The sequence below is a fragment of the Crassostrea angulata genome, chromosome 8 (assembly GCF_025612915.1).
Source record: "Crassostrea angulata isolate pt1a10 chromosome 8, ASM2561291v2, whole genome shotgun sequence".
Lineage (NCBI taxonomy): Eukaryota > Metazoa > Mollusca > Bivalvia > Ostreida > Ostreidae > Magallana > Magallana angulata.
The window spans coordinates 34,180,602-34,199,246 of record NC_069118.1 but is presented as its reverse complement, the minus strand read 5'-3'; the positions used below and the strand labels follow the sequence as shown (position 1 = coordinate 34,199,246).

Genomic DNA, 18,645 nt, shown 5'->3' with positions numbered 1-18,645 from the left:
CTGTATTAGCATAATTACACCTTATTCCTTTCATTTCTCCCACTTTTTAAAAACAAGAGGCCCATGGGCCACATCGCTCACCTGAGGAACAATAGGTATGATAAAATCAGCTTAATGGAGTCATAATACAAACTATCTGGACAATGTACAATAATACATGTAGATCCTGTATAAAAAAAATCCATTTTCCCCTGGATATTCTTATGTTTATAATCATTAGTCCTCTTTCTGACAGGATGATTTTATAGTCATATCATATGTTGAGTATTGCAGTTCTTAAAAAGATCCTTAACAATAGTTTATATATCGGATATAAACGTACATCAAACTCTGAACCTTCTCGTGAAGCCAAAGAATTGTCCTGGGCCAAAGTCTTAATAATTATAAAGAATCATCTGGCTGATTAGTTTCTGAGAAGATTTTTAAAGATTTACCGTATATATTCCTTTGTTAAAATTTGACCCCCCATTGTGGCCCCACCCTACCCCTGAGGATCATGATTTTCACAACCTTGAATCTACACAACCTGAGGATGCTTTCACACAAGTTTCAGCTTTCCTGACTGATTAGTTTTTGAGAAGAAGATTTTTAAATATTTACTCTGTTTATTCCTATGTAAAACATCGACCTCCCATTGTGACCCAAACCTATCCCCAGGGGTCGTGATTTTTACAAATTTGAATCTACACTACTTGAGGATGCTTCGACACAAGTGCCAGCTTTCCTGGCTAATTAGTTTCTGAGAAGAAGATTTTAAAAGATTTACTCTATATAATCATATGTTAAACTTCGATCCCCCATTGTGGCCCCACCCTACCCCAGGGGGTCATGATTTTCATAACTATGAATCTACACTACCTGAGGATGCATCCACACAAGTGTCAGCTTTCCCGGCTGATTAGTTTCTGAGAAGAAGATTTTTAAAGATATACTGTATATATTCCTATGTAAAACTTCGACCCCCCCCCCATTGTGGCCCCACCCTCAGGTGAGCTAAAAAGATTAAGTTTACAATACAATAAGTTGTTAAAGTTGGTTTCTGGAAGAACAGACTTTGAATATTTTCTTAATAAATATTGACAAATTTTTTACTTTTTTAATTTTTAGTTTTTAAGATCTGTGTACAAACATAGAATTGTGAGCAAATCTTTGTATCTTGCTTATAATTCGAAGCTTAACACTCAAATATGGTTAGTAAATAGAAATTGTAAACAATTAAACACAAGAAACATGCACTATAACAAATAAAGAACACAATTTATTTTTTCGAAATGAATCATATATATATATATACATGTATATACCTACATATTTCCGTCAGCGATATCAAACTCTATTTAAACTGAATAAACTCGAGAAAATGTCGAGCATCTCAACAAAATCTATTGCATTAATCTACCATTACGCAAAAGAAAATGCCGAATTACCGATAGAAGGAATTGTATTTCAGTACCCCTACATCAGATTTTGCTTAATTTGCGCAGGTAAACAGTTAACTGTTTGATTTACCGAAGTATCTGTTTGAATTGATACGTAAAAATCACGAAATACCTGTAGACGATAGTTTCCAGGTTTAAAAGCGTAAATAATGAAAACGAAACGAAAATCCGAACAAGCTAACACCAACACACTTGTTTGATCCTTGTTGGAACAATTAGAAAATTAATTAATAAACAATAAAAACAGAGGGAAATGCACTTTAGTACGTTGTTAATGCATCAGATTTTATCATTTTCGCAGATAAACATTTACCGAAGTCTATGTTCCAAATACAAGGCGATTGTTTCCCAAGTTAAAAAGCAAAATGAAACGAAAAAATGAAAACAAGCTAAAACCAACATCACAAGTGAAAATGACAACGCGTTGAAATATTTAACCTCAATTTACTTCACAATAATCGGCACCAATGTTATTTCCATGTTTCATAGATTATATTCGCACGTGAACTGTTGCACAACAAACTGCCAGCTTCAAACAAAGAACCTCGTTTTCGAGATGCGGTAGACTGGCGATGCCTGTCATAAGACCAGTCTATCGCAATGAATTGCCAGTCTACGATATATGGAATAACGAGCCATTCTTTATAAGTATTTTCGCAATTATCTCAAATTTGGAACAGAAATCGCCTTTAATTTTTGCAATTTATATTTTCCTTTCCCTAAGGATGATTTATGCTAAATTACGTTAAGATTAACTCGGTAGTTCTTGAGAAGAAGATTTTTAAAAATGCACCCCCCTTTTTCTACAGTTTCAAGGTTTTCTCCGCTTTGAATACAGATCAGACTTTTATTTCTGCAATTTATATTCGCCCTCCCATAAGGATGCTTTGTGCCAAATTTGGTTGAAATTGGATAAGCGGTTTTAGAGAAGTTCAAAATGTAAAAAGTTTACAGACGGACAGACGGACAGACGGACCAACAATAAGGAATTATGAGTTAAAATTTTATGAGCTAAAAGTTTAGTTTATAATTAAGTGCTAAATGTAGCAGTTCCAACAGTTGACATTAAGCAGTTAAAATATAAGTCCATCATTCATGAGCTTGAAGATGTCCAAATTTAATGAGCTTTTTAATCGTCATAAAATCATTGATTATTTTTACAACTACTAAGTAATTTCTCCTTTATTTCTTAGGATAACCAATTGCAATTCATAGCTTGTTGAAACTAACAGGACTGAAATATACAAAATACAGTTCTAACCAGTTTATTGATTGTTCCAAAACTTTCAGCAACCTCGAAAAAACCATAAAGGGTCTACATATGCTTAGCCTGTTGCCCAATCCTTTTAAATCATCAATGAAATGTGTAAATTATAAAATTCACGGACTGCGCGAAATAATCATGTCAGACTCAAATTACCATATATGACAATTTGGCTATTTATCTATCATACTGATGTACATAAAAAATAATTTAGTTACTTTTACTTAGACTTTACGATCAAAATATTCATTATTTGTTAAAAGAAAGATGTAAAAATATTAAAAATAAAATGTTTTTTTGATGAGCTATGCTAGTTGTGAAGGTAGTGATCATTGCGATGTCGTTTCATATCCCACATGAATCACCAAAGAAGGCATTTTAAATAATATTATTAAAAAATTCAGCTTTCAATTAAATGACACTTGTAAGTATCCATTTGACTTACCCGGAGAATACTTATACTTATTTTCAGCTGAAAATACCGAATGAATAATTTAACTGCTTAGCTTAGCCTAAATAATTATATATAATTATGATAATAATAATAATGAATAAAACAGATAAATAAATAAACAAATTTCTGTAAAATAAACATCAATTAAGGTGATATGGGACACCTCCATTGTGACGGACTTCCTATCGAAACAAACAAAAAAATGCAAGTATAAATTGTTGCCTTCTTACACTTGTCATCTACAGCGTAGCACAATGGGTTAGAGTGCAGATAATGATTCTTTAAGTCGTAAGTTCAAATCCTGCTGGGACTTTTACAATTATGACCTCTCCACAAAGCTTTCTTTTGTCAAATGTTGTAAAATAAGAAAAATTCTTGACTGGTGAAAGCATAACTCAACTTTTTACTAGGAGTTCTATAGACAAATACAAATCTAACTCTTAATTTTGAACAATATATCCTCACATCTAATGAACACTTTTAGATACATTAACTCTTTATTTCTGGATTACCCTTTTCCCCCTAACTAATGGACACTTTTAGCTCCTAATCTCAAGTCTAATAGATACAGACAATAACTCTTTATTTGTGGACTTTTCTTTTCCCCGTAACTTATGGACACTTTAAGCTCCTAATCTTAAGTCTAATAGATACAGATAATAACTCTTTATTTGTGGACTATTCTTTTCCTCCCAAGTTATGGACACTTTTAGCTCCTAATCTTCAATCCCCAAATTTTCCCCCTAACTAATGGACACTTTTAGCTCCTAATCTTCAATCTAATAAATACAGACAATAACTCTTCATTTGTGGACTATTTTTTTCCTCCCAGCTTATGGACACTTTTAGCTCCTAATCTTCAATCTAATAAATACAGACAATAACTCTTCATTTGTGGACTATTTTTTTCCTCCCAGCTTATGGACACTTTTAGCTCCTAATCTTCAATCTAATAGATACAGACAATAACTCTTCATTTGTGGACTATTTTTTTCCTCCCAACTTATGAACACTTTTAGCTCCTAATCTTCAATCTAATAGATACAGACAGTAACTCTTCATTTGTGGACCATTTTTTTCCCCCTAACTTATGGACACTTTTAGCTCCTACTCTTCAATCTAATAGATACAGATAATTACTCTACTGTGGTTTCATTAATATTCAAGGGTATCAATTTTCGTGAAAAAAGTGAATATTACAGTTTCAAGGATACGTAAATTCAATGCCAATGACCCTATGAATACAAAATGTTAATAGAAATTGCACTTCAATGAACATTAAATTCATGGATCAACTTAATAACGAAATCCACGAAAATTGGTATTCAACGAATATTGATGAAACCAGAGTATTTTTGTGGACTACCCTTTCTCTCCTAACCTGTGGAAACTTTTAGCACCTAACCTAAGCTCTTTTCTATGTGGATTATTCTTTTCCTCTAGAATTATGACACAATAAAATTTTGAAACAAATAAATGGCCCCAATAAACCCAATTTTCTGGTCTACTTATAAACTTTAAAAACACATTTCAATTTCTTCGAAAAATTTCCTGGAGTGCTTATAAATGACAATGCCATAATTTATGCAGAATGCCAACTTTCCCTTAATATATCAGGTATTGTACCAAAAGCACAGGACGCATCAAACCCATTAAAATAAATTTTCCTTTCCTTTCTGCAGACAATGTCATGTCTTAAAACGTGGCTATTTCATTAACAGAAACAATGAATCGTAAGTAAAGCAAATGTCTTTATTTAACCAATTTATTTGAAGAGGTAATTCTTTTATCTCTACCATAGCAAAAAATAAATCAAAGGCCGGAACAGCCACACAGGCATCGAGCTGACATTTTCTCGACGCCTTATAAATGACCAATAGGGCAACAATCAACAAAGAAAACTTGACTTTAATCACATAGACTTGTGTCCCATTTTTATATTCAAAAAAATTTAACTCAGTATAGATCTGGTCTAACTAAACAGGAACCAGAGAGTTAGCTTTGACAACAGAATTGTCTACAATTACTTTGTAACTGAGTTTAGGAAAAAAAATGGTATAGAACACTGCAAAACAATCATTGAAAAAAGAATGCAAAACAATCATGATAAAAAAATATGTTCTAGCCTAATGTCCAATGTTTCCAGTCATATTTGCACATCTGTTTTTACTTCTTCTTGACAGAGCTGAAAAGAAAATTGTTAACTTTTTTTTTTATTGTTTCCCAACTCCTCAGGTGTATGTATCCACCATTGTTTTTGCTCAACTCAATTGCTCTTTGGCATTCTGCTCTACTTGGGCAAGTTTTCTTCGTAGTACCATCGTAGTACGTCTTAAAATATTTCTTCATTTCTTCTTCTTCTTCTTTTGTCCATGCTTTTCTTACACCTAGACGGTAATGATATTTGAAATGCAATTGAATATTTTTAGTATAACATTCACTGATAATGTACATCATTTCAGTTTGCATGAATCTTTTTTCACAAAAATAAAATTGAATTCAACAATCTGCAACATGGCACTTGCACAAAAAAATACTTATTTGACATAAATTGCAAAATAAATTTAAGCTTATTTAGTATTTACTTTATGACCAATGGTAACCCCCCCCCCCCAACCAAAAAAAAATTTCATCAGACCTCAACAGGTTTCAGAGAAGAAACTGAAAATGTTCAAATATTAATAAATGCACAATGACTAATGAAAACAGATAGCAATAGGTCATCTGAGAGACTGAGGTGACCAAAAATAATGATGCATGGGATAATCCTATGGGGTACCTGCCTGATACAATTGATTCATCTCAACATAAGCAAGAAAAATAAATAAAGATAAGGAGTGAGGAGCTGGACTATTTTCAATAGATATTCTATTAATGAAATTGAGGGTTATGATTGACCAACCATCCCCTCCATGCATCATGGCAGACGACAAGAAAATGAACAGTAAAGTATAAGAAGTAAGGTGATTAAATATAATGTTGTGGAATAGAAAATTCAAATGAAAAATGAATATTGTAATATTGATTTTGGGGTATTTATTTCAGCTCTATGACTGCAGTGTCTGAGATATCACAATAAATAATAACAAGAGATGTTATGCCCCCTCCCTTGAAAACCTCTGCGAAGAAAATGAACGAAAACTGCAAACAATTGGAATTTTTCTACATCCAAGGGACATAACTCTGTCAAAATTGCTCGATCAAAACTAAAATCTTATGTTGATCTAAATATCATTATGTTAAATCTGTACAACAAATTTCATTTCAGTAAGTGCAACCTCTGTGAAGAAAATGAACGGAAACTGCAAATAATTGTAATTTTTCTACGTCCAGGAGATAACTCTGTTGGAAATTTCTCGATCGAACCCAGAATCAAACTTGACCTACCCCTTAGATATTAAAGATAAATTTGTACACCAAATTTCATTTCAATACGTGAAACCTCTGCAAAGAAAATGAATTGTTAACTGTTGGTGGACCGACAGACGGACAGCAGCAAAGCAATATGCCCTCCCTTCTTTAAAGGGGCATAAAAAAGTGAAATAAATATAAAATTCAGGAAATTAATAACTTACATATGAAATAGGTATTAATAACTTGCATATGAAATAGGTATGTTCAACATCAATTAACAACGGATTTCATTTCCAATTTCGAAGTTGTCCTCCCAAATTTTGGCAATGAAAATAAGTCATGTGATAAGTTATAGGTCACATGGTAAGGTACATGGCGGGTGTGTTTTTTCTCAGGGAGTAAATACAACAAGTAGTGTGATATAGAGAAAGTATTCTTAGGGAATTTTGTTGTGATATCCAATGCCGCATTCATCTCGTGGTTCCAAAACCAAGCGGAAAAGGAAAAACAGAAACCTGTCGAAAAACATTAGGTGTATAGTCTATGAAAGCCCAAACAAAGAGGACCCAACCAAGATGGCCACGAGTGAGATGTGCATTAGAATTACAATGTCTACACATAACCTTGCTATTGAAAGTGGTCGGCACACAAATGTTTCAAAAGAAAATCGTCTTTGTAAACTTTGTTGTGCATAATGCCATAAGATGTATATCTTGAGCAAATAAAGAATAGAATAATCAAGTAAACAAGCCTAGTCCAATCTGTTTAATTCCTTCATACTATATGAAGTTCCACCCATTTGAAGGACAGGATCAGACACCAGAACTAAATTCACTGTTACAGGGTATACAAAATCATTGATAATGCATCAATCATTACAATAGAAAATCCAAGCTATCAACACTAATCCAGATGTGTCATACTAAATGGTCACTCTTTGTTTTAAAAATATCAAAAAGCATTGTAGATGTTCTATTGTATGGAAAGGGGCTATTTTCATGTTTAGTGATATTATCCTTTAGTTGATTATGGCTTAGCAACTTCTGAGCAGATCCAAGTTAATTATATTTTAATGTACATGCACAATGACAAATGACATCTGGGTGACTTAGTGACCTTAAATTTTTCTTTTATAGATGTATTATATGACTTACTTTTCTTAGGTTTCCTTCTTGATACTAATACATCCTCTTCCATGTCATCTAGAGATAGACTTGTATCTGGGTTTTTTTAAGAAAATAAAATAATATAAGAAAATGTTTAAACCTGCAAAATATTATCTCCTAAGATTTTTGGTCAACATAACACAAGTACAATAGAGAGAGAAAGAGACTCACTATGAAAACAGTAGGTTCATTTATTTCATTGTAATTCATTCTTATCCCTTTAAGTACCGGTAGTGACGAAATTTCTAGAAAGTTGCCATCTTAAAGCTGAACACCGCTCGTAAATAGGCACTGTCCGCCATATTTCTCTTTAATCACTGCTGTCCCTACAAGCCTTCTAAGGCAGACCTCTAAACAGTTCGAATTATTTCACTGTAGAGGTCTCGCCCCTGTGGACGACACTGGACATACATCTTGCCTCGCCATGTTACTCAGTCGCGATGAAATTATCAAATTTTACGCACCTTTTTCAAGCCAGAAGAATACCAACATCAAATAAATTGGTTAATGCATTATTTACAAACAGAATATGCACATAAGAAAAAATGCATATAATCTAAAGACCACGAAAGGAATACTACATGTTGGCCTGGAGTTTCAGGTGTGCAATTATGTGTAATGAAATCGAAGGGTTTATATAACAGGTAACTGTGTGACGGTGCCTATTTACGACCGGTGTTCAGCTTTAAGGAGATTAAAACGATTTATCTTTAACTAGTACCTTCTACTGAAGGAGTTTCTTCTCCTCTAGTGGCTTCTCCTTGTGTGGGGGAAATGTCTTCCTTATCCAAAATGTCTAAATATTAAGAACAATAGAAAAATACAAAAACAGCATTATGAAAATTTATTAACTAAAATAATCAGTTTTGCTTAATTCTAGATAAGTTTGCAATTACTTACCTTCGAAAGTAATATCTTTCAAACTTTTTCCATGGAACTTTCCAACTACATTGCATTCTTGCATGACCATAAGTTTGGCAATTTCAAGTCGTTCTATTAGTCCTGATGTGCTGCGATAGTGCAACTCATGAACTTCCATGGTGTGCCCCATATGTCTACACAAGTATTTAAGTTCATGATCCTTGAGCCCAATAACCTAATAAAGACAAAGTACATTACACCTAGTATAAAGCAAGAATGGAAACTTAAAGTAACTATCAATATGGAGGAATATATAGTTAAACATGTCCTACTGTCAAATTGTAAAATTAGGAGTTAATGTATGTAACTTGAAAAACTAGAAAAGAGATAGAAAGAAAAATATCTAACAAAGAATGGGACCAAAAAATTGATGAGTAAGTAGGATTCCAGTTTCACTCAACCCCGACTTTTCCTTTCATATATAGTGTCACTGCCCAGACTAAAAGAAACTAACAAATCTTCATGGTCTTCTAGAATTTAGAAATGTCAAAATTCCAAACCAAAAGTGAAACCAATTAGCATCTGCAATAGTAACAGTTAAACTTGAAGAGTTCCTAGCAATGCAAAAATAAAACTGATATTTTTTTCTCGATTGGGCAATCATTTTACTTACTTTTAACAAAAGAAAATTGAACAAAATTGCAATGCATTACTTCAAACTGATGCACACTGGCTTGAGAACTTATTTAAGTTTTATAAGGCCTTACTTCATTTTTCATTTAATTAATTTACAGAAGATTAAACAATCATTTGCTCTTGGAGACAGTAACATCCCAAAACAAATTACAATGGGCCACTAAGTAGAAAGTCCAAATACTTACTTGGGCAATAGTGGCACAATATTTCCTAAGGTTTGTAGCGTATATTCTATCAGGAAATTTCAAAGAGCGGCACTCTGTTCGTAATTCCTCCAGAGCCAGACCAGCCCTAACAACATCTTCAGCTGAAATATGACGATGAAATAAACTGTTGTCAAACATTTAAAAACCAAATACCCATAATTAAATAACACATGAGAAAATTTTTTAAAATATGTATGGGTATATAACTGTGAGATGAACATTGTTGTTTCTAAAACAAATTACAAAATATATCTCAGTTAAGTGTTATGGATAAAAGAAAGCCCTCTTGATCCCTAATTTAAGGGTCAGCCCTTTTTTCTGAAGTCAAACAAAAGCTTTTTCTAGAAAAACAAATTCTGTATTATATTTGGCATCTTTGCTAGCCAAGGGTTTCTAATCTGCACCACTCCTCACAAACCCTATCAAAAGTTGGGATTTTTTGGTCACATGATCTCCCAACCTATTTAAAAATCAGATGCCATACTTTAAACGTGACTGGTGCAGTAATGGTAGCCTCAATTGATATCAGGGTTCTCCTTAATATCACAAGTAGCAGGGGAATTAGAGTGAAATAGGAGGCACCATAGGTGAGCGCCAAAGGCGCGAATCTGCTAGGGGGGTCCGGGGCATAACCTCCTTAACTAGGCACGATCTCATTGCAAACAACAAGCATATTTTCCGTCCAATTTTAGAAAGGAGCCAAGACCTTGACTTAATATTTGACAATGAAATACAGCCTGAAAATAGAGACAGAGTCTTATTGCTCCTTCATATCGCCTTTAAAAATATTTCATTTATTTGATTTTATAAGATAAAGGATCAAACTTTGGACTTCATTGCTTACCAAAATTGTCACAGTGATATTTACAAGCAAATAAATTAATTTCCTTTTGACAAATTGATTTCAATTCTTTCAAGAATTAGTTTTTTATTTTCTTTTTTCAATTGGAATTTCATTCATACATGTTTTATGACATCTTACCAGTATTTGCGAACAGAAAAGGATTTCCGTCTCTTATTCCTGCCTTTTTTCTAATTTCTTTACTGGCAAGATAATTCATTGCAGGGATAACCTCCTTCGGACAAATAACCGGTACTCTGGTCCCATTCTGGCAAGAAGAGGCAACCAATTAAATTTTTTTCCAAATCATTGAAAAATGACTGCTAAAACTGCTCATTAAAAAATTAATGTGAATGCAAAACAAAATGCTAATGCATGGCACTATTCAATTAGTCTTCACAGCCTGAACTTTTAAAGGACAAGACAAAAAAGGTTCAACCGAGTGGAGTACTTCTTGACAAAGAGCAGATAATTTAACTTAATGCAACTCAATTTAAGGAATTATACATATTTCAAAAATTTCCATGTACTCCACATGCTCAATGACGTTAATTTCAAATTTTTTTTTGTTGATGGGTTTTGGGTGGGGTGGTGATGTTGATTAAGGACAGTGGTTTGGATACATGTATGTCAATCAAAGAAACAAATTATACAAAATACATTATAAGCCATAAATTGGACAAAAGCCTTTCAAATCTAAAGGGTTATATGTTTAAGTTACTTAGGCCACAATTAAAAATATTTCAGTTTGTCCAAACCCGACCCATGATGACTGGGTGTGGGTAGGTAGGTAGGCAAATTCTTTTTTTTTTTTCAGAATTTGCATGAAGATATTGTAACACTGAGTACGGTATATCTTTTTCACTATCATACCTTTGTAGAGACAATCAAAAGCCATGAATTTAAGACCTGTATATACATGTATTAGTCTATTATACTGAATTAAATCATTCAACAATAAATTGGGTTTTTAGCACAGGGGCTCGTCACGAAGTTTTTCCAACCTTTTATATCTACCACCTCTATACAATAAAATATACAAGGGAGGAATCAAAACTCGAAAAAATAGCTACCTCCCGATTTCGGTCGCCTCGTATTAATTCTTCTCGGACGTTAAACCCTGCACTCTAGGTATCATTAGATCGGGAAAGGACCATAGTTTTTAGGAATACCAGCAAAATTTAAACATCGGCAACAATTTTAGAAGTTGTCACGCATTTTCTTCCAGTTTACTCTCCGGTGACACTTTCTTCGATCAGATGTCGCGCTCTCATTGGTCAATTCAATATTGCTCAAGATAACTCGTACGCGGACTTGTATTTTAGAGGGAGGTAGCGATTTTTTTCGAGTTTTGATTCCTCCCTTGTGTATTTTATTGTATAGAGGTGGTAGATATAAAAGGTTGAGAAAAAAAACTTCGTGACGAACCCCTGTGAGCGGACACAAAAAATATCCGAAAAAAAAAAATTCTTCCAAAAAACGGCAAAAAAAGAATTTGAGTCGGCGGGTTTTTTTCGGGTCGGTCGCGTTTGGGCAAACATACAATCTTTTTATTTTGGCCTTAATGGCACTATTTATACATGTTTTTAAGAATTGATTTTTTAAATTGAATAAAAAATTATTTAAAACTGCATTATCATAGTGCTTCTTTCAAAAAAAGCTTAAAACTAAATTCATAGAGCTCGAAATGCATTTTTTTTCTAATGAATTCATATAATGTTTTCACTGATTATAGAAATCCAGGTGAACACAGGTAAATTTTACCTTAAGAGGACCCCTTTATTGCCCAAAATAATTAGATGTGTGTTTTGGCAAGTAGCCATTCGAGAAATTAACCATATTAACAGTTAAGGTGGAATAAAATGGAATCAAAAGATTAAAATTGGTTAAAGTACTTATATCAGCAATAACAATTAAACAAAATAGATAAATTGTTATTTCAAGAAAGTGAATAGATATTTGCCCTATATTTTTGCAAATCAGGATGAATCTACATACTAATTTTATGTAGCCTGACAGGCTTAAAATACCGGTATATAAATACTATTGTATCTGAACAAATATTTAACATTGTCTCCAGGATAAAGCTCACCTTTCCCCGTATCTCCACCAATTCCTGATTGTCAAGCATTTCCTTCTCAAACTTGCTAAGTTGTTCTCTAAGAGAGAGATCGGTTGCACTGACTTCCTTTGATCGATTTCTGTAACACTGCAAGCTAAAAAGAAAAGCAAAGACCTGCATTTAGTCTTAACCTTTTCTATACAGTAACATATACAATGCTCTATGAAAAGGAGCCATAAATACTGTTAAAGTGGTTATTTACATTTGTGGTTGAGTACATGTGTGTGTTTAATACGCGAATTAGCGATTCATTACTCAAGGGTTTGAATTTTTTATCACACGCGCAGGGATATTTTATGCGGATTTAACATAATCGTGCAACTTTTGTAAATTTCCCCCACGCATAAACAACCACTTTTAAGATTTGACATCATGGTTTTAAAAACCTCATTTTTTGGGTTAAAAATGGGAGTTCAAAACTTGTCTTACCTCAGAGCTTCTAATTCTCCAGGTCTCCTGCGGTTATACAAGATAAGGCGTGCTTCCACTAGCATCACAATGCGTCTGAACATCATACCACTAACAGCAGTGTAAGATAGATCTACAAATTCCAAATTTTCTACTAAATAAGATGAAAGTTTCATTATGTCTTCGGGGTAAGGGAGCTCTTTCTTCTGATTAAACATTCGCTCCGACAGAGTACTTCTTGCAACTTTGTTAACTTTGTAACCCCATTCTTTACTCATAAGATACATAAATGCTTCTCCCTCTTTCTTCATTTCTTTGTTTTTTGTTTTGATAGAAATTCCTACTTTTGAGGATGCCATCCTCATAAGGTCAAACCCAGACTTAATTGCTGTGCTAGGATGCTGGAGTTCATCCTCTTCATGTTCGGTACTATTGCAAATTTGAAGAGCTACTTCTGCCACATTATCAAAGTTTTCAGGGCTAAGCATCTCACTCATTGAAACGTCCATTCTTTTCACCAAATTTCTAAAGGCTAAAAGAAGCCGTGCTGCTAGCCTCATATGAAAACTAGAATAGTTTTTTCTTTTTCTTTTATTATCAATGTTTTTCATGAACCAAACGTCTCCCAATGCAAGGATGAGTGGATCATTCATACAGATCTCTGCAAATTTGTCTCTTTTCATTGAAGGTAACACTTCTTTCTCAATCCGTTTAGAACCTGTTGTCTTCACTTTTCCTGTAAGGATTCCAATTTGTATAATTGTAGAACCTTTGTGATAGTCTGTACTTTTCACTGGACATGTTTTCTGATGATTACTGATAGAAGAATTCAGTACCATCCACTCTTTACATTTAGGACATGGACCATACTCTTCAAAGTTAAAGGTAACAAGCCTTCTTCTTGGCAAGAGAAGCTCACCTTCTTTATGCCTGAGAACTTTCATATTATGATGGTGGTCTCCCAAGTTTCTAAGAAGTTTCATTTCTGAATTCAGCCTTTTCTCCAACTTATCAATTTTCTCCTGATTAGTTTCTTTCATCTTTTGGTCTTTGAGTTCTTTTATAGCCTTTACCTTGGTGTGGTTTACATGTCTACGTTCTAGATGACTTTGTATATTGGTGAACAATTCATGACAGTATAAACAGGCATGAACACAATCATATACCCTATTGTGCTTGGATTTTGCATTGTCTTTTTTCAATCCCTTAATAAAAACATTTGGGAACTTTTTGTCAAATAAACAGTCTTTTTCATCAAGTTTTCTTTTGCACGGTGGGTTGTCACAATCTAAATCTCTTTCATCAAGAGCCTCACAATCCTCTGGTTTGGGAGAGTCGACGTCATCTGGACCTGCTTGGAGTTCCGGACAACTGTGGTCATCGGGCTGGAGTTGGGGATAGTCAACATCACCCATACACGATTCAACTTCAACATCGTTCATCAAGTTGCTGCTGCTTTCATCATCCAAAATGCTTGACTCACTGTCACTTTCATCTTCGGTCTCTACAATATAGTCGGGATCATTAAGATCTTCACAATCCTCTGGATAGTCGACGTCATCTGAACTGGCAAGGCCTTGCGGACAGCTGTGGTCATCGGGCTGGAGTTGGGGATTGTCAACTTCACCTGGACCTGCTTGGAGTTCCAGAAAGCTATGGTCAGTGGGTTGGAGTTGGGGATTGTCGATATCACCTGGACCTGCTTGGAGTTCTGCACAACTGTGGTCATCAGGCTGGAGTTGGGGATAGTCAACGTCACCTGGACCTGCTTGGAGTTTTAGACAGCTATGGTCAGTGGGTTGGAGTTGGGGATTGTCGATATCACCTGCACCTGCTTGGAGTTCTGCACAACTGTGGTCATCAGGCTGGAGTTGGGGATAGTCAACATCACCTGGACCTGCTTGGAGTTCTGAACTGTTGTGGTCATCGGGTTGGAGTTGGGGATAGTCGACATCACTTGGAACTGCTTGGAGTTCTGTACAACTGTGATCAACAGGCTGTAGTTCGGGATAGCCAACATCACCCTGATATGATTCAACTACAACATCGTTCATTAAGTTGCTGCTGCTCTTATCATCCAAAATGCTTGATTCCCTGTCACTTTCATCTTTGGTCTCTTCATCTTCGGTCTCTACAATAAAGTCAGGATCATCAAGATCCTCACAATCCTCTGGATAGTCGATGTCACCTGAACCTACTTGGCGTTCCGAACAGCTGTGGTCATCGGGCTGGAGTTGAGGATATTCAACATCACCCAGACCTACTTGGCTTTCCAGACAGGTGTGGTCATCGGGCTGGAGTTGGGGATTGTCAACGTCACTTGGACCTGCTCGGAGTTCTGGTTCTGGACAGCTGTGGTCATAGGGCTGGAGTTGGGGATAGTCAACGTCACCTGGACCTGCTTGGAGTTCCAGACAGCTATGGTTAGTGGGTTGGAGTTGGGGGTTGTCGACATCACCTGGACCTGCTTTGCTTTCCAGACAGCTGTGGTCATCGGGCTGGAGTTGGTGATAGTCGACGTCACCCGGACCTGCTTGGAGTTCCATACAGCTATGGTTAGTGGGTTGGAGTTGGGGATAGTCGACATCACTTGGACCTGCTTGGAGTTCTGGACAGCTGTGGTCATCAAGCTGGTGTTCAGGGTAGCCAACATCACCCGGACATGATTCAACTACAACATCGTTCATCAAGTTGCTGCTGCTTTCATCATACAAAATGCTCGATTCACTGTCACTTTCATCTTCGGTCTCTACAATAGAGTCGGGATCATCAAGATCCTCACAATCCCCTGGATAGTCGACATCACCTGGATCTGCTTGAAGTTCTGGACAACTGTGGTCATCGGGCTGGAGTTGGAGAAAGTAAACATCACCCGGACATGATTCAACTACAACATCGTTCATCAAGTTCCTGCTGCCTTCATCATCCAAAATGCTTGATTCACTGTCACTTTTATCTTCGGTCTCTTCATCTTCAGTCATCAAGTTGCTGCTGCTTTCATCATCCAAAATGCTCAAATCACTGTCACTTTCATATTCAGTCTCTACAATAGAGTCGGGATCATCAAGATCCTCACAATCCCCTGGATAGTCGACATCACCTGGATCTGCTTGAAGTTCTGGACAACTGTGGTCATCGGGCTGGAGTTGGAGAAAGTAAACATCACCCGGACATGATTCAACTACAACATCGTTCCTGCTGCCTTCATCATCCAAAATGCTTGATTCACTGTCACCTTCATCTTCGGTCTCTTTATCTTCAGACATCAAGCTGCTGCTGCTTTCATCATCCAATATGCTTGATTCACTGTCACTTTCATCTTCAGTCTCTTCATCTTCAGTCTTTACAATATAGTTTAGATCATCAAGATCCTCACAATCCTCTGAATAGTCTACGTCACCTGGACCTGCATGGCGTTCTAGACAGCTGTGGTCATCAGGATGGAGTTGGGGATAGTCAATGCCACCTGGACCTGCTTGGAGCTCCAGACATCTGTGATCAGTGGGATGGAGTTTGGGATAGTCGACGTCACCTGGACCTCCTTGGCATTCCTGATAGCTGTGGTCACTAGGATGGAGTTGGGGACAGTCAATGTCACCTAGACTTGCTTGGCGTTCCAGACAGCTGTGGTCATCAGGCTGGAGTTGGGGATAGTCTACTTCATCCGGATCTGCTTGGAGTTCTGGTTCTGAACAGCTGTGGTCATCGGGACGGAGTTGGGGATAGTCAACACCACCTGGACCTGCTTGGAGTTCTGGTTCTGAACAGTTGTGGTTATCGGACTGAAATTGACATCTGTGATCAGTGGGCTGGAGTTGGGGATAATTGACGTCACCTGGACCTACTTGGAGTTCCAGACAGCTATGGTCAGTGGGTTGGAGTTGGGGATAGTCTACGTCACCTGGACCTACTTGGGGTTCCGGACAACTGTAGTCATTGGGCTGGTGTTGGAGATAGTTGATGTCACTCAGACCTTCTTGGCATTCTGAACAACTGTGGTCATCAGGTTGGAGTTGGGGATAGTCTACATCACCCAGACCTGCTTGGATTTCCATACAGCTGTGGTCTTTGGGCTGTAAATGGGGACAGTCGACATCACCCGAACCTTGGACCTTCAAAAATATATAAAATTTAAGTCTTTTTATTATATAAATGCATTATATCAGCCCAGTAAATATAACTAAGGGGAAAATTGCCCATTATTCTTTTAAATATTCCTATCTTCTGCTCAGTATTTTTTGTTTTGCTAATACAAATTACACACAGTTTCATTCAAAGTAATTTTGCTTTATTCAACTTAATAGCTACTACATCGCCCATTTATATGCAAATAAACATCATCCATTTATATACATATATTTGGTAAAACAAATGTTTTACGAATGACCAAAAATTACTCTAAAATCAATCCAAGCAGCTTGAAATTGGTAATTTATTTCTAACCTCTTGAATTTTTATGAATTTTCTTCTCTTTTTCTTCTGTCTGCTGCACTGCTCCTAAACAAGATTTGAAATACTAAAATAATCATCAGTTCAACTTTAAATTTGTATGAACAATAAATGTTAGAGAAACATTTCCGATGTTCTTCTTTTTCTTTTTTACCTTGTGACCGTTCTGAATTTTTTTTTCTTTTGTCAATTTTTGAATGATTAAAATAAACTTAAATTCTTATATAATGTAATTTACCTTGCAGCCTTTCTGTTTCTTTCTCTTCCTAGAGACCCTTACTTGACACTTACTTGTGTCATGACTTTCTATTAATAGAAAACTTTACATCTTAGACATTAAAAATTATGACTGCATGGATGCACAAAAAACGAAGTAATTTTTATACCCTTGCTGGTGATATTTTTAAAGATTTTTACATTTAAATAATGATTTTTTTCCCTAGGAAATATGTAATATATTTAATATATAATATGTAGCAATTTGTAAGCTTATTTAAATATTTTGTACAATTTTCTAAAATAGTTCAGTATACAGAAAAATATTCGCCCTTATTCTATTTTCCCCTCTTTCATCCTCCATTGCCCTTGCGGAATAAACAGTTTATATTAATTTTAAATGGCCATTTTAAGGTTCTCCGATCCTCAGCCTTAAAGTATTTTTTCATTATAAAAGTGTTATGTTTCTTTTAAACTTTATAAATGAAATGCAATAAAATAAAATTTTAGATGGCATCAATGCATATTACAAAGTTATTGCAAATTTTCCTACGGTGGATATACTGGTAGTAGAAATAACGCTTTTGAAAAAAAGTGCTGGTGCACTGATGGCTCAAACTCGTTACCAACATGTCACTTATTAATAGTTCTCTGTGAATCCACAATGCCAAGCATGTAGTTGTGTAAATACAAAAAAAAATGAACTTTATTTATTTTACAACGATTGATAAACAAGTTCTACAACTTATATTAATATCTTTCGTTGGCACGGATGTTAGTGCGAGGGGGTCATTGTTGTGGGAGGAAGCCGGAGTACTCGGAGAAAACCCACATGTCCAAGCGGGCGACCACCATACCCTTTTACATACAACCACTGTCAATCACGGGGATTGAACTCAGGACACAGCGGTGATAAGCGAGTGCATTGTTAACTACGCTACTTGGACACCCTAGTTGTGTAAATGGTGGTAATACTAACAATAGAACACTGTCTGTATAAAAGTCAATTTATGGTACGGATAAAGGAAATCAGGTTAATTTAGAATAATCGAACATTGCTGAGGTTCAGAGATCATTAATACAATTTATCTATCAATGGATTAAGAGCAAAACATTTCATGCTAAATCAACCAAACAATAAATTCAAAAGTTTGTGTCAGGCTTGTTAC

At 35.5% G+C, this 18,645-nt stretch overlaps 2 protein-coding genes across 13 annotated transcripts in view; one reads left to right on the top strand and one right to left on the bottom strand.

Moving 5' to 3' along the window:
* Positions 1 to 4,890: 4,890 nt before the first annotated feature.
* LOC128160610 (uncharacterized) overlaps positions 4,891 to 18,645 on the bottom strand; it is a 38,616-nt gene continuing 24,861 nt past the window's right edge. For all 12 annotated transcript variants that reach the window (XM_052823946.1, XM_052823943.1, XM_052823955.1 and 9 more), the window contains 10 exons: positions 17,499 to 17,566; positions 17,255 to 17,308; positions 12,833 to 16,923; positions 12,374 to 12,497; positions 10,423 to 10,549; positions 9,420 to 9,541; positions 8,578 to 8,773; positions 8,399 to 8,473; positions 7,666 to 7,731; positions 4,891 to 5,544 (listed from right to left, as the gene is read on the bottom strand). In XM_052823946.1, the coding sequence (XP_052679906.1) occupies positions 5,324 to 5,544; positions 7,666 to 7,731; positions 8,399 to 8,473; positions 8,578 to 8,773; positions 9,420 to 9,541; positions 10,423 to 10,549; positions 12,374 to 12,497; positions 12,833 to 16,923; positions 17,255 to 17,308; positions 17,499 to 17,566 (5,144 nt within the window). In that variant the 3' untranslated portion in view covers positions 4,891 to 5,323. The remainder of the gene's footprint in view (positions 5,545 to 7,665; positions 7,732 to 8,398; positions 8,474 to 8,577; positions 8,774 to 9,419; positions 9,542 to 10,422; positions 10,550 to 12,373; positions 12,498 to 12,832; positions 16,924 to 17,254; positions 17,309 to 17,498; positions 17,567 to 18,645) is intronic.
* LOC128160617 (uncharacterized) overlaps positions 18,129 to 18,645 on the top strand; it is a 174,163-nt gene continuing 173,646 nt past the window's right edge. Inside the window, exon 1 of the mRNA XM_052823968.1 lies at positions 18,129 to 18,250. The gene's annotated coding sequence lies outside the window, so the exon portion shown is untranslated. The remainder of the gene's footprint in view (positions 18,251 to 18,645) is intronic.